Source organism: Solanum lycopersicum, chromosome 4, assembly GCF_036512215.1.
Source record: "Solanum lycopersicum chromosome 4, SLM_r2.1".
Taxonomy (NCBI): Eukaryota; Viridiplantae; Streptophyta; class Magnoliopsida; order Solanales; family Solanaceae; genus Solanum; species Solanum lycopersicum.
Window position 1 is genome coordinate 49,723,627 of NC_090803.1, and position 23,345 is coordinate 49,746,971.

At 33.3% G+C, this 23,345-nt stretch overlaps 3 protein-coding genes across 7 annotated transcripts; all 3 read left to right on the forward strand.

Moving 5' to 3' along the window:
• Nucleotides 1-5,448: 5,448 nt before the first annotated feature.
• LOC101257655 (inositol-3-phosphate synthase-like) lies at nt 5,449-8,080 on the forward strand. 5 transcript variants are annotated; one of them, XM_019213550.3, is made up of 6 exons: nt 5,449-5,897; nt 5,990-6,122; nt 6,533-6,825; nt 6,897-7,133; nt 7,243-7,371; nt 7,474-8,080. In XM_019213550.3, exons 2-5 carry the CDS (start codon nt 6,013-6,015, stop codon nt 7,275-7,277), a joined length of 675 nt encoding a protein of 224 aa, XP_019069095.1. In that variant the 5' UTR covers nt 5,449-5,897; nt 5,990-6,012; the 3' UTR covers nt 7,278-7,371; nt 7,474-8,080. The 5 variants fall into 5 exon arrangements, with proteins under 5 accessions (XP_019069095.1, XP_010319812.1, XP_069153259.1 ...); XM_010321510.4 differs by having other exon boundaries at nt 5,492-5,897; nt 7,243-7,358; XM_069297158.1 differs by having other exon boundaries at nt 5,492-5,897; nt 6,907-7,133.
• Nucleotides 8,081-9,397: 1,317 nt separating this feature from the next.
• Nucleotides 9,398-12,664, forward strand: LOC138348150 (uncharacterized). The gene is made up of 6 exons (XM_069296760.1): nt 9,398-9,592; nt 9,677-9,769; nt 9,857-10,008; nt 10,170-10,608; nt 10,909-10,962; nt 11,867-12,664. Exons 1-6 carry the CDS (start codon nt 9,398-9,400, stop codon nt 12,662-12,664), a joined length of 1,731 nt encoding a protein of 576 aa, XP_069152861.1.
• Nucleotides 12,665-13,025: 361 nt separating this feature from the next.
• Nucleotides 13,026-13,400, forward strand: LOC109120051 (uncharacterized mitochondrial protein AtMg00240-like). Its single transcript, XM_019213414.1, has one exon. The coding sequence runs from the start codon at nt 13,026-13,028 to the stop codon at nt 13,398-13,400; it is 375 nt and encodes a 124-aa protein (XP_019068959.1).
• Nucleotides 13,401-23,345: the final 9,945 nt, after the last annotated feature.

Genomic DNA, 23,345 nt, shown 5'->3' on the forward strand with positions numbered 1-23,345 from the left:
AGTCATTTGACACGCCGAATGTTTTGAACTAAGGATGTTCGTTTAAGCTTTGCATGACATGATATTTGACAATGACCTTTGCAAAATCGATTCCCAAAAGATTTTTAATGTGGAATATATTTGGTATAATTTCATCTAATGTCTATCCAGTAGCAAGAGATCGAAGTGATAAATTAAAGATAGAAAGAGAAGGAGCAAGCGTTTGAAGAAGTCAACACAAATTAGTTTGTTTCAGAAAACTAACAATGTTTCTGTGGATGCAGGTCTATAAGATTACCTCAAGATCATCATATTCATGCGTTCAATAAATAAGAATAAATCAAAGGGAGAACACACCCCAAAATTAACAACTTTTCTATGATTGTAGAAAAGTCATTGAAGTACTTCAGAAGAAAAAAAACAGTTCAGAATAAGAGTGAAACACCTTGTTCAAATATCAAACAAAGCATGAGTCGAAATGAACTCAAAATGTTCAAAAAAGGAGCAAAAAAAACCACTCTCAACATGTACAAGCATTTACAAAAATATCAAATTACATTTTTTCAACATCAAGAACTATTGGAAAATATTTACAAATCTTGTTAATGTCAGACACTGTAACATTCAAGAAAATGTACATGTCTAGTGAAGAGCCTAGTAAGTTTCTAAGAATACGTATTGGGGAACATAGGAATCCCAATATTGAGAAAGATTAGGCATATTATGAAATATTGTCTTAAAAAGGTGCTAGCCAATTTTCTAAGTGTTAACAAGCTTGTTCAAGAAATGTACCTGCAATGAAGACCCTAAGCTAAAATATTGATTATCAATTTAACACATTATGTACGAGGCATCCAAGTGTCAAGACTAGGTACCATAGCACATGATCATTCAAAATGATCATGTAGAGTAAGCAATGCCCAAGGATATAGTGAGGATCCTTGGGACAAGTAAATGAGCAGCAACCCATCTGCAAGCACATGTGCAAGAACTCAGTTAGGGTGGTTAGCTGCAGGCGCACATGTGGTGGTCAAGCCATGTGGGGCTGAACTTCCTAACCAACTCTAGCTATAACTAACTTATCTAAATAGCTAACTAACCTAGGACTAACTGAAATAAACTAACTAGTGCACCCAAAAACCTAAGACCTAACCGGGTGACACTAACCTAGTAACTAACTCAAGAAACATCCTAGTACATAACCTAGGATGGTCCAAAAGGGTTTTTATGGCCCTAACGACTTAGGGGTACTTTAATAATTACCCTAGGTCACTTATAAATTAAACTAACAACTTAATTAATTAATTTAAATGGGAAAACCGAAATACTTACACTAGACAAGTAACTAACTAAGAAACATCCTAGTACCTAACCTAGGATGGTCCAAAGGGTTGGTTATGGTCCTAAAAACTTAGCGTTACTTTAGTAATTACCCCAGTTCACTTAATGAATTATTTAAAAAACTTAACTAAATATTCTAAATGGTCAAACCGAAATCCTTACACTAGACAAGTAACTAACTAAGAAACATCCTAGTACCTAACCTAGGATGGTCCAAATGGTTGGTTATGGTCCTAACAACTTAGGGGTACTTTAGTAATTACCATAGGTTACCTAATTAATTAAATTAGAAACTTAATTAATTAATTGTATTGGTCAAAACCGAAACCACTAAGCACTTTCCAGATTTCGGTTAAGTCAAGTGTTATTCTAATTCTAGTGAATTTAGGAGGGACGTTTAAGTAAATTAGCTAATTAATTTATTAATTAAATTAATTAGTCTGAGTTAAATTACTAATTATTCATTTCCTATACCTAGAATCACGCTTAAACACTAGAAATTCACAACTCAAAACAGAACGCAATCGGGAGAAAAAGCAGAAAATTTCTTAGGCGATATCAAAAAGTTCATCAAAGTTTACGTGAAAAAGTGCAAGGTGATCTTCGTAGATTCAATTCTACATAAGGTATGCATTTTATCTGTTGGATTCTTTTCCCCAAGAGGCCTTTCAAACTTTTATGAATTCAAGAATATCGAAACTAGGGTTGTTCCCAATGACATTGTTGAACGTCTATCTCCTTAGTTATCCTTGTTTTAGATCCTAATAGTATGTAAATGTAATATCGAACATGTTGTTGGTATGTGGTGCTAACTGATCATTATGTGTAAGTTTTATGTGATTTGAATATGTCGAATGAGACCTATACGTTAGATCCATATGATTAATGCCTAATTCTGTTCGACAAGATGAAATTGTTGTAATTCGTTTCTAAAATTCAATTTACTATTGAAATGGGGTGAAGATTATGATTACTATTTGTATTTTACAGTAGATAAGTTTGTAAGTGTTTGGAATGTAATGTTTCCAAGAAAAGATAAGAATGAGAATCAAAGCTAGTTAATGAACCTTCGATGCCAAATTAACTTATTAGCTTAGCCAAACTAAACATTGAATTGTTCATATAAGCTAATCAAATGCAAAAAGTTGGTTGCTTAACATGATGAGATTACTATAATATATACATGAAGTTAAGTGAATTGGCTAATGGTATTCTCATGACCAGTCTCTAGTGAAAGTTTGGCTTATTCCAATAAATTGGCTAACAATATTATAGATTATCATAATATATGAAAGTTTGGTCTATGCCAATAAATTGGCTTACAATTTTATTTGAAAAATATGATATAAAGTTAGATAATGACTTAATCATACCAATCTTACATGACCAACATAAATTATAATGTTTCTTGTGAGGCCAAATACATGATAAAGATTAAGCATGAGCAATGTAACTCAATGAAACTCATAACCAAGGGTATTCCAATGATTGGGACAAGTCCCAACATACCCTATATAAATAACCAAAAGCTTATGAGTTATGAAATTCACCAGAATGGGGTGTTAAAGGAAGTGACACAAATCCCACTTGCAACTAAACAATTATGCTAAAGATACTTACATAAGAGGGTGTTAGAATTCGTGAGACAAGTCTCACTCACACCATAATGATAATGTAAGACTTAAATTCACAGTTCATCAAGTAAAGAAAGGGATGACAAGTTATCCAAAGAGTTAAGTAAACCTCATAACTAGAAGCAAACATCCATAATGTTTGAGTCAACTCTAAAAGTTATAAGAAAAAGAAGTTGAGCAAAGCATCGATAGACTAGCAATGAGCTTAGGCCAGACATGTAAGCGTCATGAGATGAGGCTCCAGTAAGGTGGATAAGAGTCTCCGAATATCACCTAGTCTTTGAACTGTGTTACCAGCATATGAACTAGCCAGTGGATTCCACCTAAGAGAGCTAGGTATGATGCGGTTTCACTTTGGCCAGTGAAACCACCCCTTTTCGGTGTGAGGCAGACACTATATTTTATGTTTATCTCACATGATCTATGTCGGTTAATGCTCAAAGAAAGTTTTCGGTTCACTTTAACCGTGAGCCACCTCTTTTCAGTGTGAGGAAGACACTCGACTTGGTTTCACTTTAGCCGGTGAACCATCACTTTTTGGTGTGGGGCAAACACTGGATTTCAGGTTTACCTCACATGATATAGGTTTACTTTGATCGGTGAACCACCCCTTTTCGGTGTGGGGCATACACTAGATTTCATGTTAGCTCGCATGATCTTAATGCTAAAGATTGCTTTAAGAAAGTAAGAAATAAAGAAGAAGAAATGTAAGTTCAAAGTGAGCTAAGGAAGCAAGAGCTTGATTATGTCAAATCATTTGTGGTTGATAAGAATGAAGTTTTAACAATTCATTGGCTTGTGCCAAATAAAGATATATGCTCCAATATATTCACATTATGCAAATGATCAAATAATGGGCATAGTCAAATAAAAATTGGCTTATAATGACTTCTTATATTATGCCAATAAAAGAGAGTAAAACATAATGGCTAATCGATACCCCATAATCTTCATAATATAAAAATGATGAAATAAGTGGCCTAGCCAATAAAGATTGGCTTATAAAGGTTTCACGCCCAAATTGTAGTTAAAATATTTTCTTAATCTCTTAGATTACTTACTTGATTCATTGTAGGTATGGGACTATAATGAATCATTGTACTTGTAAGTAATACATAAGATCAAAGGAGATAATTGAACTACACAACAAAAAGAAGAAAAGACTGAAAAATATACTAAGGTTGGGAGAGGGAGCTCTCCTCCTAATGGGGAGCAAACATATAAATTTTTGCTCGAGTTGTTCTAAAATCATGTTCATGATTCCAAGGTCTTATGTTCATATAGAAAATGAGTTGTGTGGTTTGAATGCATTAAAATATGTCATATTAATACCATGATTCACAAATAACGAATTAAGAATGTCTAGTGACTTCACTTTCCAAAAATGACATGTTGTTGTAGGAAGAGCTTTCTTTGATCATGCATAGTCTTTAGGTGTATATCTGCATACACCCATACTTAGTACAAGTGTGTATTAACCCTATACTATTCTATAGGCGTATGTCAAAAAGCAGATTGAAGACTCATTGAAGCGGTTTGGATTAGCGATCTCCAAACTTTGGTAGGTCCTCTAGAGTTCGAGGATGCTACATCTATCATTCTAGATTTGTACTTTAGACGTAACTAGTGGAGGTTGTCTCTAGCGTTTCATTTCAGACATTTTATTCAAATACTACGGCCGTTTGACAATCTATTACGATACATTGATTATTTCATTTGAATTGTTTAATCGATTATTGATGATTGTTTAGTTTGAGCTCATTAGAATATTGTTTTATATAGTAATCATATGAAGTCTATGTATACTTCACTATGTTTTAAAAGTTTTAAATTTTTCGCAAATTTAACTATATGATTGTGATGAAAGCTAAGAAGAGGCTTATCTGCGACCTATGAGAGGTTAACGACGCCGGTTGCGTTCGAATTCAAGAATCCGGGTGTGAAAGACATAGTAATATGAACCACCTAGAGGGACATCATATTTGTCACGAGGAAGGCATGCATATCGTATCATCAAAGGAGTTAATATCATTGCCGAGAGGGTCATCCTCTTCTATTGCCAAGAAGGCCATTGCACATTCAAACGTCGAGAGGGCCATCATATTCAAACCGCCAAGAGGGTCATTGCATCTTCAACCGCCAAGAGGGCCATCAACTTTCCTTGCCAAGAGGGCCATTAAATATGCAAACTGCCGAGAAGGCCATTATCTTCAAATGTCGAGAGGGCAATTATGCATGCAAATGCCAAGAGGGCCATTGCATCTTCGAAAACTCCAAGAAGGGTGTTACATCTTTTCATTGCCAAGAGGGCCATTACATATCTGAACCTCCAAGAGGGCCATTATATTCTAACATTCAGAAGGTTGTTACATCTTCGAAACCTCGAAGAAGACTGTTACTTTTTAAAATTCCAAGTGTTCTTTGAAAAAAAATTAGACATTGATTTTTTAGGATAAACTTTTTAATTCTATTATTTTATTGATGAATGGTCCTTAATGATTTTTTATTTAACATTCTTCAAAATTGAACTCTTCTTCGTTCTCTTTCTTAGACTTTCCACAATAATTTCTTCAAATTTTTTTGGGCACTGTTAACTAAAAAATAATAATTATAGATTATACTTTTAGAATAATTTTACTTATCAAGCATAGTAATTTTTTCTTGAACACTATAAACTGAAAATTAGTAATTATAGATTAGACTTTTTAGAATAGTTCTCTATTAGTACTATTGCACATAGCGGTGTGTTTTGAGTTTTTTTTTACCAGATCATTCATTTTTGCTAAAAATTGGAACTATATTCAAGATTTGAGAAATTAAACCATGGGTCTTTTCTGTTTTGTGATAATTTTTTGTGTTATTTGATTTCTGGTAGGGTTATGCTTGTTGGACGGGTGGAAACAATGGTTCAGCCTTGACTGGAGGTGTTATTGCTAACAGAGAGTGAGTTTTTTTTTTCTCTTTTTGCTCTGTAATTTCTCTATGTCTTTGTCATGATTCTTGCATAAACAATAGTTGTTGTTGAAAATTGGCAGAGGAATTTCATGGGCTACCAAGGATGTGCAGCAAGCCAATTACTTTGGTTCTCTTACACAGGCCTCTACTATTCGAGTTGGGTCCTTCAATGGACAGGAGATCTATACTTCCTTTAAGAGCATACTTCCCATGGTAACCTTTATTTGTTTTGAAATGACACTTTCTGGTGTTGGTTGTCACTTTTATATACTCTGTTTCATTTTTGACTTAACGCGCTGCTTAAAGAAGCTAAAGAATGAACGTTGTGATATGAAAGATGCAAAGTTGAAATTAGAAGTCTACATAAAAGAAAAAAAATTGTTTAACTTTAAAAGTTAACATAAAAAGAAAGAAATATTTTTTGTATACGGATAAAAGAAATATTGTTTTAGTCCTGTTTTGAATTGACACGGAGAGGTAAAGCATGAATCTTGTGCTAGAAAGACTTTTTTTTTCTAAAAAAAATATACTCTCTAAAAAAGGGAAGTAAGACAAACCAATGAGACGAGGATAAAATTTTTTCTGTTTGTTGATGTGTTTTTAATCAATTGATAATGAAATAGGTTAATCCATCCAGATGATGTAGTGTTTGGAGAATGGGACATCAGCAACATGAATTTGGCAGATGACATGGCAAGAGCTAATGTTTTTGACGTTGATCTTCAAAAGCAACTGAGGCCCTACATGGAATCCATGGTCCCATTCCCTGGTATCTATGACCCTGATTTCATTGCTGTAAACCATTCCCTGGTATCTATGACCCTGATTTCATTGCTGCAAACCAAGGCTCACGTGCTAACATTGTCATCAAAGGAACCAAGAAAGATCAAGTTGATCAAATTATTAAGTATATTAGGTAAAACAGGGTTGTTTTATTATATCACAAACTATATAACCTTTTGGTTGCTAATTATAGTGTTGTTTTAGGGTATATTAGGGAGTTTAAGGAGAACAACAAAGTCGACAAGGTGGTGGTCCTGTGGACTGCCAACACCAAAAGATACAGCAGTGTGGTTGTTGGCTTTAATGATACCATGGAAAACCTCTTTGCTTCTGTGGATAGAAATGAGGCCGAAATATCTCCTTCCACCTTGTATGCTATTGCTGGTATTCTTGAAAATGTACCCTTCATCAATGGAAGCCCACAAAATACTTTTGTCCCAGGTATGTTCCAGTTTCAAATTAAATATCTTGCTTTGTTGTTGTTATTGTTGTTGTTTCTTTTGGAAATCAGTTGTGTGTTAGTCTTATGTATTCATTGAAAATTTGTTAGGCCTCATTGATTTGGCCATCAAGAGGAACACTTAGATTGGTGGTGATAACTTTAAGAGTGGTCAAACCAAGATGAAGTCAGTGGTGGTTGATTTCCTTTTTGGAGCTGGAATTAAGGTATGGTATTAAGGTATGCTATACATTCTTCGCTATCTTGTTTGAGGAGAGGTAATGTTGTTGTATTTACTACAGCTCTTTCTTATCAAATTTCTATCATTACATAAATACACAGGACTAAAGAGACAACTAATAAATATGGCTTATGCTGCCATAACATCTTTCATGATAACACTTGAGGAGATGACAAAGAACTAATAATGGAAGTGCTCCATGGAAAACTTGATTCTTTGAGAACACTTGTTGAAGAAACTTGATTCATGTAAAGGTATCAATGAATGAAAGCTTTGAAATGGCTGCAGAGAAATGCTTGAAAGATCTCATTGCTAGAAGCTTAGTTTTTGTCCATACATACACTTCCCGTGGAAAAATCAAGAGCAGTAGAATTCATGATATGGTCTATGGATTTTTCTGAGAAGAAGCTCAAACTACAAACTTCTTGAACATTATCACAGAGAGCAATGTTCAGTACTATCAAGGTTCACAGTCCTTCTTCCTTTTCCCTAGCTTCACATCGACGGCGAATCAAATCTAGCTGGACGGATTATCAATCAGTCATTGATGACGCTACAGGTTATAAAGTGCATTCTATTAGTAGTAGTATTTCCTATGACAAAAGGCTTAACTTTTCATGTTTTAAGCTACTAAGGGTATTGGATACAATTTCACTGCGACAATTATGTTATAAGCCAAATGGTATAGAGGGCTTATTTTGCTTGAGATATCTAGCTTTCTTCGTGGCTGAACATGCATATATTCTAGCCATTGCTAAATCTACAGAGTTTAATAGTTCAGCTTTATCAGCCAAAATTAATACCACTTTATTTACCAAAAAAATATTTGGGGGTTTACAGAGTTGAGTCATCTCAAGCTAAACCTGATCGTCTTGGGTGATCCTCCATCTGAATACAAGTCTCCTGTTTTTGAACACCTGCACACCCTTTCAGAGTTGAATCCTGCAGGCTGCACACGCTCTACCAAAAGAGGCTATTAGTGACATTTAATTTTCCTTTTAGCGGCAATACTTATTGCGACAAAATTTTTTAGTGGCATTTAATCTATTGCCATTGCATTAGGTGTAAAGCCTTTAGCGGCATCTATTTAGAGTGCCGGTAAAAACCAATAATATTGCCGCTAAAAGTAAATACTTCCAAGGGCATTTATTTAACGGCAATTACTGTTGCCAGTAAAATCGCCTTAAAAATCTAATATCCAACATATTTTATGGCTTGTGTTATTGCCAGGAAAGTTGCAATAATCTTCATATTTAATCACACTTTCAAAGCATCAAATGTAAAACTCATAAGAAAATGATATTCTTCTTTTGGTAACTAATTTTGTTAGTAATCACCCAAGAGAACATTACAAAACTATAGTCTAGAAATAACTTCTGACTAGCTTGTGACAAGAAGCTGGAAGAAAACACAACTACAAATTGCTGAAGAACAAATCAAAAGATGCATTTTAGAACCAATCCTTTTAATACCTAGACAGGCTCTCACGTTGTAGATATTTACTACTTCCACTTCATGGGACTCTTGAGCATTTATTTGGCCAAATCTTTCCACTTTTTTGGGTTGCTTCTCATGGATCCTTTGATTTCTCTCAAAAATTAAATAAAGAACATTTTGAACATCTGGCAGTTTTTTATCTTCCCTTTGATATGCTAATTATGCTGAGCAGTTAATAAAATATACAGTTGTCGATTAGTGATTAGTTGAGTTAACCAATTAAGTCAGTAGGTTTTAGTTAGACAAGTAGTTAGCTGATTCTTTTATGTATATATATATATATATATATATATAGGAAGAGTCATTGTAGTTAGTTAGTTTTCAGTTTTACAATGTGTATGGTGTGAACTTGTTGGAAGAAATCAATTCAGTTCTTTCTCTCCCTTTCTTCACTGTTAGATTAATTGATCTTCTTCACATGGTATCAGAGCATAAAGGAGGAAGAATCTAGGAACTATTTTTCTTCTTCTGCAGTTTTTCTTCTTCTTCTTTTCTCTGTTTTACGAAGGACTCAGTTGGATATGATCCATGGCGATCGAGGATGATTCACTGGGTGGATCGAGTACCAGAACACAAGGTGAGACAACTACTGGGAATTTGGTGATGATTGATCACAACCATCCATTATATTTGAGCTCTTCAAATGTACTTGGAGCTTTGTCTGTGGGAATTCAACTGACAGGAATGGAAAACTATACTCTGTGGATCAGAGCTATGGAGATTGCATTACTTGGATGAAACAAAATAGGTTTTATCGATGGATATGTTTTGCATACTGATTTCGAAGGTAATTTGAAAAAATTTTAGGATCGATGCAATGCCATTGTTATCTCTTGGCTTACCTGCAATGTCAGTAGGGAATTTCTTAGTGGCATCTTGTACTCCCCTAGTGCACATCAGGTATGGCTCGATCTCAAGGAACGTTTTGGCAAGATAAATGGATTGAGACTCTATCAATTGCATAGGGATATATATACTCTAACACAGGGAGTATTGAGTGTCTCTGCTTATTACACGAAATTGAAGAATTTGTGGGATGAGTATGATTCGATTTTACCTCCACCAAGTTGTGATTGTAACAAGTCTAAGGAGTATGTTGAGCAACTACAGTATCAACTTTTGCTTCAGTTTCTGATGGGGTTAAATGATAGTTATTCATCCGCTAGAGGTCAAATCCTCATGATGACAATTTACCCTATGTTAATCAAGCCTATGCTCTAGTAATCTAAGATTAAAGTCAAAGAAGAATTGCAAGCAAGATCAATGATGGAATTGAATCTTTGGCTATGTATACTTCCAGCGATAATCAATCCACACAATTCTATAATACACAGTCTCAAAATTCAAAGAAAAATTATCACACACTCTACTGTGATTATTGCAACATGAAGAAATGTGATAATTGTCATGCAACTGGGCATGTGAAAGATAATTGTTACTTGATGATTGGTTATCCAAAAAATTTCAAAGGTAAAAAGAAGGTTAATTCTGTCAAAATAGGAGGAGCACAGTTGCAGGAAGCATTGGATCATATAGGAAAGAGTGCTATGCATTCACGACTGCTTGATGAAATGGTTCACATGGATAGAATAATAAAAGGACAGGAAGAATACTGTAGTGACATACCTAACCAGCTAGGGAAGCTAATACACAAGGCAACACCTACACAACTTCAGCAAATGCTTGGAATTTTGCAAGGCAATAAGGAGTTCTTGGATTTTCAAAGCTGTGTTAATCTGGTAGGTAATCCCAATTATTGTTTGAAGTGGATTATAGATACCGGACCATCAAATCATATGATAAATAACCATTCTTATTTACATAATAAACATACAATACGTAGTACAAGGCAAGTACAACTACCCATAATAAAATCATCAACAGTATCCCACATTGGAAATTTACAATTGAATGCTACTGAAATAATCAGTAATGTTTTGTGTATACCAACCTTCAGGTTTAATCTTTTGTCTGTGAAAAAGCTGACAAAAGAATTAAACTGTTGTGTTTCTTTCTTTCCTACACATTGCATTTTTCAGGACCTGTCATCTTGGAAGGTCAAGGGGATTGGTAAAGTGGAAGAAGGTTTGTATGTAATTCAATGGAATGAAAAATCACAATTTTCTTACAATGTCTGCAATAAAAGAAGGAGCTGGAGATCCAGCATTTTGGCACAGAAGATTGGGACATGTTTTTATGAAAGTACTTAGGAAGATCAAAGAGTTCAATACTAATAGTAATTTTACTATTGATCATTGTCATATTTGTCCATAGGCTAAACAAACAAGGATACCTTTTCCCAACAGTAGTACTAATGTAAATGCTGTTTTTGACTTGATAAAGTAGCTACTTATGATGGAATGAGATATTTTCTCACACTAGTTGATGACAAGTCTAGATGGACATGGACTTTCTTGATAAGATTGAAGTCTGATGTAGTTGTTGTTCTGAAACATTTTTTTGATAATGATAAAAAATCAATTTTGCAAGTGTATTAAGGTGTTTAGATCTGATAATGGAGGTGAGTTTTTAAATGCTACTTGTTGTGATTTGTTTATGTCACATGGCATTGTTCATCAGATATCTTGTCCATATACTCCCCAACAAAATGGAGTTGTTGAAAGAAAACAGAGGCACCTACTGGAAACAACAAGAGCGATTAAGTTTCAAGGTCACTTACCAAATAGATTCTGGGGGGTTTGTATAGAAGCTGCTACATAAATTATCAACAGGATTCCTTTGTCTGCACTGAAAGATAGCACACCATTTGAGATAATGTATAATCGACAATTATTATTATCACATCTTAGAGTGATAGATTGTCTTGGATTTGCTACAAACTTGAATAAAGGTGATAAGTTTGAGCCTAGAGCTAGATGAGTTGTATTGTTGGGATATGCTATGAGTCAGAAGGGATATAAAATGTTAGATATTGAATCACAAACTTTATTTGTCAGCAGGGATGTTATTTTTTATGAGCAAGAATTTCCTTTTCAGTCATCATATCTTGGTCAAGCAGATGATCCAGAGATTGTATTTTCATACTTAAATATTGGTGATTGTGAACTCACACCTTGTGTTATTTTAAGGAATGAAATGAATGATACCGAGCTACCACAACATCAAAATCTTATTTCTGAAGCCTCAAATAACAAGTCTGAAAATGAAGTCACAATGTTTTCTGGAGATACTTCACAGGTAACACCATCTGATGTTGTTAACATCAGAAAATCACACAGACCAACCAAGGCTCCTATTTGGCATGCAGATTATATTTTGACAAAAAATAGCAAAGCTGGACAGTGTTTGTATCCCATTCAAGATGTTGTGGATTATTGCAGCATTGCACCATCTTACAAGAGTTTTATCAATAAGTTTTCTCAAGAAAGGGAACCTACATCCTATCAAGAAGCAGTTCATGATCTTAGATGGGTTGAATCCATGAGACATGAGATAAAGGCTTTGGAGGACAATCACACATGGGAGATCACTAAGTTACCTAAGGACAAGAAAGCAATAGGATGCAAGTGGGTATACAAGATCAAATATAAGGCTGATGGAGATATTGATAGATTTAAAGCTCGGCTAATAGCCAAGGGCTATAATCAAAAAGAAGGTTTGGACTATCACGAGACCTTCTCACCAGTTGTGAAGATGGTAAATGTGAGGATTGTCATACCCTTAGCTGTTGCAAAGCAGTGGAAAATTCATCAGATGGATGTTTTCAATGCATTTCTTCAACGTGATTTGAATGAAGAAGTTTATTTTGCCTTTGGGTTTTGTCCATCAAAGTGAGCAGGAGTTAGTGTGTAGGCTCACAAAGTCACTTTATGGACTTAAATAAGCCAGCAGGCAATGGAATATAAAATTGACTACAATATTAATCAACTCAGGGTTTAGACAAAGTCATCATGATTATTCTTTATTCACAAAGCATCAAAGAGATAGTTTGGTGGTGTTATTAGTTTATGTTGATGATCTGCTAATCACAGGTAATGATCACAAGATGATTTTAGAGACAAAAAGAGTCCTCAAAGACAGCTTCAAAATCAAAGATTTAGGTGAGTTGAGATACTTCTTAGGGATTGAATTTGCAAGGAACAGTACTGGAATCCTTATGCATCATAGGAAGTATTGTCTTGAACTAATTTCAGACATGCGATTGTCAAGTTTGAAACCTGTTGGAGCCCCTATTGAGTTGAATAAAAGGCTTACAATTACAAAATTTGATCTACATTTTTCTCTTGCAGATAAACATGACAAATTGTTGAAAGATCCTGGAGTGTATCAGAAACTGATTGGAAGATTACTTTATCTTACCATAAAAAGGTCAAACATTGCATTTTTAGTGAAACTTCTAAGTCAATTCATGCATAGTCCGAAGACATTTCATATGGATGCAGCAATGAGAGTGGTTAGATCTATAAAACAATCACCAGGTTTAGGGATATTCATGACAAGTGCTGTTGATAATCAGTTGAGGGCCTATTGTGATGCAGATTGGGCATCATGTCCAAACAATAGGAAGTAAATAATTGGTTACATAATTACTTATGGAGATTTACTAATATCTTGGTTGTCCAAGAAACAAAGTACCATTTCAAGAAGTTCAGCCGAGGCAGAATACAGAAGCTTGGCTTCATCAGTCGCAGAAATTGTATGGTTAGTTGGGATATTCAAGGAACTAGGAATACAAGTTGAGATGCCTGTACCTACACATACTAGCAGTAAATCAGCTATACAGATAGCAGCCAATCCAATTTTCCATGAACGAACTAAACACATAGACATTGATTGTCATTTTATTAGAGACAAGATTCAATCAGGATTGGTTCAACCAATGTATTTGAATACATTAGAGCAACCTGCAGACTTGCTCACAAAAGGCCCTACATGCGTACAACACAGATATCTACTTACCAAGCTAGTAATGAAGAATGTTTTTCATACACCTAGATTGAGGGAGGATGTTGAGCAGTTAAAAAAATGTAGAACAATCGATTAGTGATTAGTTGAGTTAACAAATTAGGTCAGTAGGAATTAGTTAGAGAAGTAGTTAGCTGATACTTTTATGTAAATATATATATATATATATAGGAAGAGTCATTGCAGTTAGTTAGTTTTCAGTTTTACAATGTGTATGGTGTGAACTTGTTGGAAGAAATCAATTCAGTTCTTTCTCTCCTTCTCTTCACTGTTACATCAATTGATCTTCTTCATAGATTTTCGATTAGATGAATAGTTCCCAATTGACTGCCATCATTAGAAATCCAACGTCATTGATCGCCGGGATTCACTACAACCATATCACCATGGGAATCAGTTCAATCATTACACCAATTATGTATAAGTATCAGATTTCAACACGCTAGCACAAATTAATCTTGCATCGAATTCTAGACAATACAAGGTAAATGAGATCTGATAGTAGATAGCAAAATGAGATTTTTAAGCTAAACCATTGATAGTATGACAAAGGTTAAAATAATCACACACATTTGATAAGAATCAACATAAATTCCAAAAAACTCCATTGTGACTATTTGAGAATAGGGCATCAATGTTGCCACTCATCATAATCAAATACTCTATTCAAGAGGGCCGCCAAGAAGAAAAGATCGTACCAAGTTATCGATAACATACATCAGTTCTAAAGCGAAGCAGAGAGTGATAGTGAGGTACTTACATATAGTTCCAGATACAAGGCTATCTGTATTATTGAAAAATCAAATTTCAGTAGTTAAACGAAAAGCTTGTTCCTATAAACTTACTTGTTAGTTTTTTTAAAAAAACCTTTGGGTACTTAAAATCTTTGAATTATAAGTTAAATAAACAAAACACAATCAGGTAGAGATGAGAGCTTATGCAAATGAGCTATGAATAGAAATCACGATTTACAACTTACTAAGAGGAGCTGACAAAAAAATTAAGAGGACCATGTTATCTCATGTATTCAAATTAGCAAACCAGAAGAAATAAAAAATTAAAAAAAAATACAAAGATCTATCCGAGTCCACAGAATTTACTGTGTGTCCTTAACCCCTCAAGTACCGAGGTTATAGATTAATTTCTCCCAAGATAAAACGGATTAACCATTAAAAAAGTAGAGGTACCTCAAACTTCAATAATTTCAACGAACTCAAAATGACAGCAACGAATCAAACATACAGACACGATTGATCGATTTTGTTTTGTAAGAAATGTATGCAAAAGAAGGGAAGAATTCAATGCTGAAAAATGAGAGGCAACCTCTCTATTTATTGACATCAAACGGTAAATGTCACAACTCTTAGGAAAGAAGACAACCTTCCAGAAATGTCACAACACTTTGGAAAATGCACAACCTTTGAAACTGTCACAACCTTTTAGCAAGGACACAACCTTTCATAAAAGTCAAAACCCACTGGCAAAGTGACAACCCTTCAGGAGAGTTACAACCTTCATTTTTCTGTTCACACCTTTAAAACCCAACAATCCCCCACATGAATAGGGAATTCCTATTTTTTCTAAAAAAGCACATGCATGAAAAGATGTGTGATTCGTAATAAGGGTTAATCGCATCTGAATAAGCACGTTTCCCTTTAAACTTTTCGTACTGAACATATATCGGATATACTCGGTCAATCGGTAGATTTGATATCTTTGAACCATCGAGCTTTGGTGTATACCTAGAGAACATAAGTCAAACAATCAACCCTTGAATTGTTTTTTGTTCTCATTATTTTGTTCGTTTCAATTATGAACACATCTCGATTAATAAGTTCTTAGAGAACTAACCTTACCAGATTCTCCTTGAAGCGACTTACACTTCATACTTAGATAGGTGATTTCTAAATGTGTTATCCCGTAGTTACACCATTTGATATACCATGTATCAAACTTAGAAACCATTAAAGAGGGCTAATGTCTTTATCCTTGTTACTAAACATTGTCTTATCATGATACTGAACCATAAAAAATAATATTTTTACAATGTTGAACCGTCATTAATGACTTTGTTTAATCTATTTGAAGCTAGATCTTGGGATCTCAAGTCTTCTAGGTAGAGTTACCTCCACAATGACTTGTTCTCGGCCATAATCTCATTTCCTTTAATAGTCTATCAACTTCCTCTCTAGTTAGGCATTTTTTAAGTGGATCCGACACATTACCCTTTAACTTTACATAGTCAATTATTATAATTCCACTAGAGAGTTGTTCTCTAACGATATTATGTCTACATCATTTACGACGAGATCTTCTGTTATACATTATGCTCCGTGCTGAACCTAGTGTATGCATACAGGAGCTAAAGGTTTGGACCAAAAATCTTTCAAAAAATTTCGGAGTCATTCAACTTCTTCACTAGTCTTATCTATAGTGATAAACTCAAATTTCATAGTAGAGTGAGCGATATATTTCTGTTTGAAAGATTTCCAAGGGAATGTTCCTCTACCAATAGTAAATACATATCCACTCATGAATTTTATTTAATTTGACCTGGTGATTCAATTTGCATCAATATATTCTTCCAATATTGTTGAATACTAGTCACAATTCAAAGCAATAGTTTGTTAAGTATGTTTTTTTTTAAAAAAATACTCAAATCTCTTTCCATTGTCATCCAATGTGTTTGATTGAGATTACTTGTGAACCGACTCAGTTTACTAATCACACATACTATATTTGATCACGTACACTTCTTGATACATGTTATACTTCTCAATAATCTAGCATAATCCAATTGCGAGTACCCTTTTCCTTCATTCTTTTGAAGTACAAAGTTCACATTTATTTGAGTCTATTCAATATTGAAATACAAATACTTGAACTTTTCAAGTATCTTTTCAATAACATCACTAACTTTAATTTCTTTCATATTGAAGTTATTTTCTAGCGTATGCTTAGTAGCATTTATGTCATATGTTTCTCTTTTGATGATCAACATGTTATAAACATAAAAATAAATAATTACCTTGTGATTTGGAATGTCTTTAATGTAAAACATTTATCACATTCATTAATCTACAATTCATTTGTCAATGTAGCTTGGTCAAACATCGCACGTCATTATTTGGGCGCTTGTTTTTAGTCCATAAACTTACTTAACAAGCTTACACATTTTTTTAACCACGAACCACTTAGCCTTTAGGTTGTTCCATGTTATTTCTTCCTCCATGAAATATATTCTTATATCCATTTTGACAAATTCGCAACTAGGGCAATTAACATATGAGTTGATGTATTCCTAGTTAGAGGCTAATATATGTAAAAATAATCAAGGATTTGTCATTGTCTAAAGCCTATGACAATAAATCTTACTTTGTATTTGTCAATAGTTTCATCAACTTTTTTTACTTTTGTATATCCACTTTGAACACAAAAGTTTAGTTCCTGAAGGAAGATCAATCAACTCTCAAGTATGGTTACTCAACATTGAATCTATATTACTATTAACAGACTCTTTCCAAAAAGTATGAGCCCACAAAAGACATCTTTTTCGACTATATGGACTCATTTTCAAGAAGAAATATTACAAAATAAAACTCGGAGGAAGTAATTTTTCCATTGACATTTAATACGCCTCTGAATCTCCTTATTTAGTACATTCTCCTTTTGTTGTTTCCAAGGTCTTTTAGACCCTTTAGATGACTATCTGGTGATTCGAACTTATTAACTATAAATCAACATGCTTTAATATTTGTAGCATATTCAATGACCATACAATCCACAGTCTTAGGTCCTATTTTGACCTGTTTGGGAATAGTTTCCTCATTTCCATTTCTCTTATGGGATAGACTGTATTGAAAATGTTAGATCACTAGCTTTCAAGAGTTATTGCTTGTATATAATCTAAGGAATGACAAACCTTTTTCTATCAGGATATAACAAAGTCTGATAAAACTTTTTGTTTTTCCCTTTCTTAACAAACAAAGTTTTTGATTTGTTGCTCCCTTTATTAACGTATAAAACTTTTTGTTCTCTCTTTTTGAACATTAAAAAATTGTTGTTCTTTTTTGTTATAATGATAGCACCCCCCCCCCAAAGTTTTATGGTAAACGTGAACTTAAAAGTAGGAGATTCAACATTTCATTCAAAGTTCAGTTTTTTTTCTTGTCAAAAATTTCATTAGATTGAGGTGAGTATGTGCAGCAATTTAATGGATGATTCCATTTTCCAAATATATTTCTGCAAAAGAATGTTCATATTCTCCAGATCTATCACTTCTAATCATGACAATTTTTTTATCCAACTGATTTTCAACTTTAGTTTTATATTACCTATATATTTCTATTGCTTTATCCATATCATTCAGCAAATAGACATAACAATGTATAGTGCAATTGCTAGTAAAATCCATGAAGCATTTTTCCCACCACGAGATGTTGTTAACTTCACATCACAAATGTCAGTGTTAACCAATTTTAAGTTATTCTAATTCATTTCAACAACACATATGACATTGATTTATTTCTCCAGAAGTTAGGAAAATCTTCTATGTTGATAAGTTTTTGGAAGGTTTATAAGTGACATGTGTCAATCATTTATGTCACAAATAATTTTAGTTAATCAAGTAAGAACAAACAAAAAATACTAAGTTTGAAAAAACCTCCTGTGAGGTAACCTTTTCCCACAAATATTTTGTTCTTTACTTTTCTTTTCTTTTTTTTTTTAAAATTATTTTCTTAAATACAAACATTCTTTTACGGTCCTTGTCATATGTCCTTTTCAGAAGGAACTTTCCATAACATTCAGTTTGTTATAGAATTACCCATGACCATAGTCTCATTGGTCCAATAAGGGCAATATGACCCAAAAGTTTGTTTTACAACACAAACATAACATGTCACTTTCACCAATGCTCAAGTCTATTAAAAAATATTTTAATAGAAATATCTTTTCATGAAAAATCATAATAATTTAAGTGAAACTTTTTCATGAGAGAATACAATTCTCTGGAACGAATAATATAATTTTGTGGTTTTATACTAGTCATATCATATACTAGTAAAGAGAGACTTAACGACCACAATATCGATTATACTCCCAGAATTTTGTGGGGCTAACATAGTACAAGAATGTCATCAAATTTCATGTCTTGTACTTTCAAATTTAAATTAGATATCAAGTCTAATTTTGTCTTTATCACAAGTATAGAACCCCCATATTATAAATATGTTCTGAAAAGTATTTTTCAAATATTTAAAATTATTCTCCACATTATTTTTCATTCTTTCAAATTGTATAACATCAAATACACACTGACAACACGAAACCCTCTTTTGGAGATTCAATCCATAGAAACACCCATTGCATGAACAAAATCACTAATTTTATATTACTAGTGTTTTTTTTTTCATTTGTCACAACTAGATAGACCACTTACTATTTAGAATACTAACAATAAAGATTCAATCTTTACACAACTTATTTCTAGTTTAACAATGAAGTTTTTATATTCTTCTTATCGTTAACCGAATGAACCTTGAACTCGGATGAAGTTTTTATGTTCTTCGAATCAGTTTCACATTCAGATAGAGTAGTATACCAAAAAGGTTTTAATCTCAAGAAACCTCAAATACAACATTGTTTCTAGCTAATGATGAAAAATTTATGTTTTTCAAAATCATTTAGCCTTAATATTCGTGATGAAGATTTTGTACTCTTCAAGTCAGAATATTCATTGAAACAGATTATCTAACAATTTGTGAAGTTTCTATATTATTCAAACCACTGGACAATCTGATTTGTTCGTGAAGTTCTTATATTCTTCAAACCAAAGGAGTAAAAAAAATTTATAAGATTTTTGGTCTCCTACAGTGAAACACAACAAAATTTTTCAGGGAGTACAAAACTATAAAAGTTCCTTTTCCCTTCTTTACACTTGCTTATTTGTATGTCTGATGCTCCATTTTTCATGCTTATGTGATACAAGTTGTTTATTTGTTATTGTTTTCATAAATTATATATTTGTTACTGCTTTATAAACTGACAGTCCATTCATACTTTCTCCAATTTCAGATAATTCACACAATCATACGTACACACGAGGTGTGTTTTGCTCACCCGCAAATTTCTTTCATAATCCCAAAATTTAGAAGAGTTGGCATATGCGCGGGCGGGGTGTTTTGATCTTTTACCGTGTGACCGCGTAGCCTCCTAACTCGAGTTGGCCACTCGAGAGCATTTTGTCTAGTAAACCCACTTTTAGTCAACTAGCATAGTGCGAAATCAAGTCCCTTGATTTAGTGCATTGAAGTAAGACGACCCAACACCCAATGCGTGTTGGGCCTATTAGAGAGACACCCTTGAGTTCATAATTTGGAGGCTTCATGAGATCCCAAATATTTAAGCATGAGGTCTGAAGGAATAAATTATTTCCACCTTAAGGCATAAAAAATTGAAGATCCTTTTAAGGATATTAAGGTGCAAACTACAAAGAGGAAAAGAATTTTCACCTGAAAAAATGACACTTGAGAAATCTTTTCAAGTATAAATTCATGAAAAGTCATCTTAAAATATTAAGGGAAATTTTGTTTTTGTCCCCAACTTAAGAAAACTAAATTTAAAGGTAATCTGCCGGATCAAAGAGATGGATACTCGTCTTTATCACAGAAAAGATAAATTTAAAGGTAATTTAATGACAAAAAAGGATAGATAGTCATCCCTTCCTTGAGAAAGGTAACTTTAAAGGTAAGGCTTGAAGACTTAAACCTTCAGACTCAACGACTTGAAATAATTTGACTTCCAAATATGGTGGATATTAAAATTCAACTTGAAGACTAGGTGGATTTGAGGACTTCAACTTGCATATTTGGAAGATTTTGAAGACTTCTACATGCACATTTGGAAGATTTGAAGACTTCGACTAGCCGAGTTGGAAGATGTGAATACTTCAACTTGCAAACTTAAATAGTTTGATCACTTAAACCAACATACTTGGAGAATTTGAATTCTTTAATTCATAAACATGGAGGATTTAAATACTTAATTTACATCCTTGTAAGGTTTGAAGGCTTATTGCATAGTTGTCTAATTTGAGACTCTAAATTACAGACTTGAAGAATTTGAAGATTTTAGCTTGCAAAGTTAAAGAATATGAAGATTTGAAATTATGTTGGAGAAAATTTCATTTCATATGGGTTTTCCCTCCATCGAGCCATAAATAATTATTGTAAGTCTATGTTTGGTGAAAACGTATTGATAACCTCAACTTTCATGTGAAAGATTAAGTGGGATTATGTAGTTTTTTACTTCCATGCGATAGAACTTAGAATGTAACTTTAATCGCCTAAGTATCTAAGTGAAGAGTATCAAGTTATAATTTAGTTATCAAACAATGATGTTTTATTGTGTATCCTAAATTTTTCCTCGGCTGTCTTTTTATAGATTTTTTTCAATCTAACAAACATTTTTAAAGGTGTCATGCATAGTTTATGCTAAGTCGATCTAAGAGTAACAAGCAACTTATGTTTAAGATGCAGCAATAGAAATGTTGAAAATTTGTTTAAATCTCTTCTCCACATGTAGTTGGACAAAAAAATTTATTATCATCAAATTTATTGCAAATTGATTTTAAACTATTTTGAACCTGTCTTCAACCTCGTTTCTTTGAATTATGTGTTCTGATAAACACTTTTTGGGTATGAAAATGATTAGGGTGTAATGCAAAAGTTTACAATTGCAAATCATAAGGTGATAAATTAGACGATACATTACAATATACTAAAAAACATAATATTGTTGTATGATACGACCAATTGGTCTAGATAATTGGAAACTAATAAAAAGATAGTAAAATTGTAAAGAGTAAAATAATTGACTACATTGTGCATGATATTGTGCTATGCTATGAAAAAAAGGATCTTCAATTTATAGATCTTCAAACTTCTTCCTCTAAGGAAAGAATAAACTAAATATGGAAGAAAATTATATTTTCCTTTCAGAAAATTCCATGCATTTTTATGGTGATACTTCGTCTTTTATTTAAGGAAAAAGAAACTTTTAATAAGGAAAGAAAATCAGGGGAAAACCCTAGCATAATCTGGTTGCTGAAGTTGATTCTACGGTTGACCAGTACAGGCCCTACTAAGTTTTATGGACCGGACATTCTAACCATATAACCGGTCCAATAATATTAATCAACGGTGTTTTGAGTCTTTTTCTACGCACCCAACCCCTAAACTACGTTGTTTTAACCCAATAACCGGTTAAATCCTTCAAAAGCCCCTTAACTGTCAAATCACTTCAAAAATCCCCAAATTCTCTTCAAGGTTTTCTTTTAAAATTCTCCCTAATTAAAGATCACCGAAGAAGAAGCTATGGCTTCCAAATCAATCTCCCTTCTTACCAAACAATTTTAATTAAGGGTGTTTTGTTTCTTTTCCTACCTACCTAACCCCTAAAGTACGTCGTTTTGATCCTATAACTGATTTAACCCTTCAAAAACCCCTTAAATCTAAATCACTTCATAAAATACCAAAATTCCCTTCAAGGGTTTCTACAAAAATATTTTCTCAAGATAAAGGAAGAAGCAAGGTCTTCAAATCAAGTCGCCCTTTACACCATTTCTTTTGGGGTTAATCGCAAGGTATGTAGGGCTTCCTCAATAGGTTGCATTGACCCATTCAGCACCAAACAGTTCTCATTTCTCCAAGTTCAACTTCATTAGTTTGATTAACTTTTCATGATTAACTTTGCATGGGCTCTAATTGTGTTATTTCATTGTTTGATTAGGTTTCCATGATTAATTTTTCATTGGTTCTAATTGTGTTAATTCATTGTTTTATTTTGACCTTATTGGGATTTCATTCGAATTTATTTCACCTGACGCATGCATTTTTAAGTGTTCAGTGATCTTATATTCCATATGAGAGCGTTCATTAGGGTTTGTGTAACACCCCTAAAAATTTTGCCGAACTAAGACTTGAACAGTTAATCGTAGTGAGTGAGATTTCACCAAGGAATTAAGATTTTCTTAAGTATTAATGTCAATTCACTAGATTTAATACCTTGAGTTCCATAAAGAATTAAATTGGAAATAACACAAATCTGAAATTTGGATAGTTAAGTAAAGTATGAGTTTTGGGTCAACTTCAAATGATCATAACACCTAGCACATGATTATTTAGGTGTGATACAAGATACTATTGGAAATATCTTTGAATTATATTTCCAAAGTCGCCAAGTTTGCTAAAATTTCAAGTTTTTATGAGCGAGATATGACCTTTTGAAGTTAGGTTTTTCAGTTAAGGAATGTTAGGCGAAAATAGAGAGGGGTATTTTGGTCCTTTCCTTACCCAATCAGATTTAACTCGTTTTTACTAATATTTTACGGGTCTAATACTTATAGTTTCAGTTTTATAATCCTAATAAACACCTAGGATTTTAGTTGAGAGTTCAAGAAGAGGCAATAAAAGAAAAGAGGTGAAAATAGGCAAGGATGAAGGTGTTCGTCGACTAAGTCTAGTTGCGCATTTTCGCCATGGATATAATC

Coding starts and splice junctions, on each gene's coding strand:
- LOC109120051 (XM_019213414.1), top strand. CDS start 13,026: ATGCGATTGTCAAGTTTGAAACCTGTTGGAGCCCCTATTGAGTTGAAT.
- LOC101257655 (XM_069297158.1), top strand. CDS start 6,013: ATGTGCAGCAAGCCAATTACTTTGGTTCTCTTACACAGGCCTCTACTA. Junction 6,123..6,532: donor TTAAGAGCATACTTCCCATG/GTAACCTTTATT, acceptor ATAATGAAATAG/GTTAATCCATCCAGATGATG. Junction 7,134..7,242: donor ACAAAATACTTTTGTCCCAG/GTATGTTCCAGT, acceptor AAAATTTGTTAG/GCCTCATTGATTTGGCCATC.
- LOC138348150 (XM_069296760.1), top strand. CDS start 9,398: ATGGCGATCGAGGATGATTCACTGGGTGGATCGAGTACCAGAACACAA. Junction 10,009..10,169: donor TTGCTTCAGTTTCTGATGGG/GTTAAATGATAG, acceptor GTATACTTCCAG/CGATAATCAATCCACACAAT. Junction 10,963..11,866: donor AAGTGGAAGAAGGTTTGTAT/GTAATTCAATGG, acceptor TTTCCTTTTCAG/TCATCATATCTTGGTCAAGC.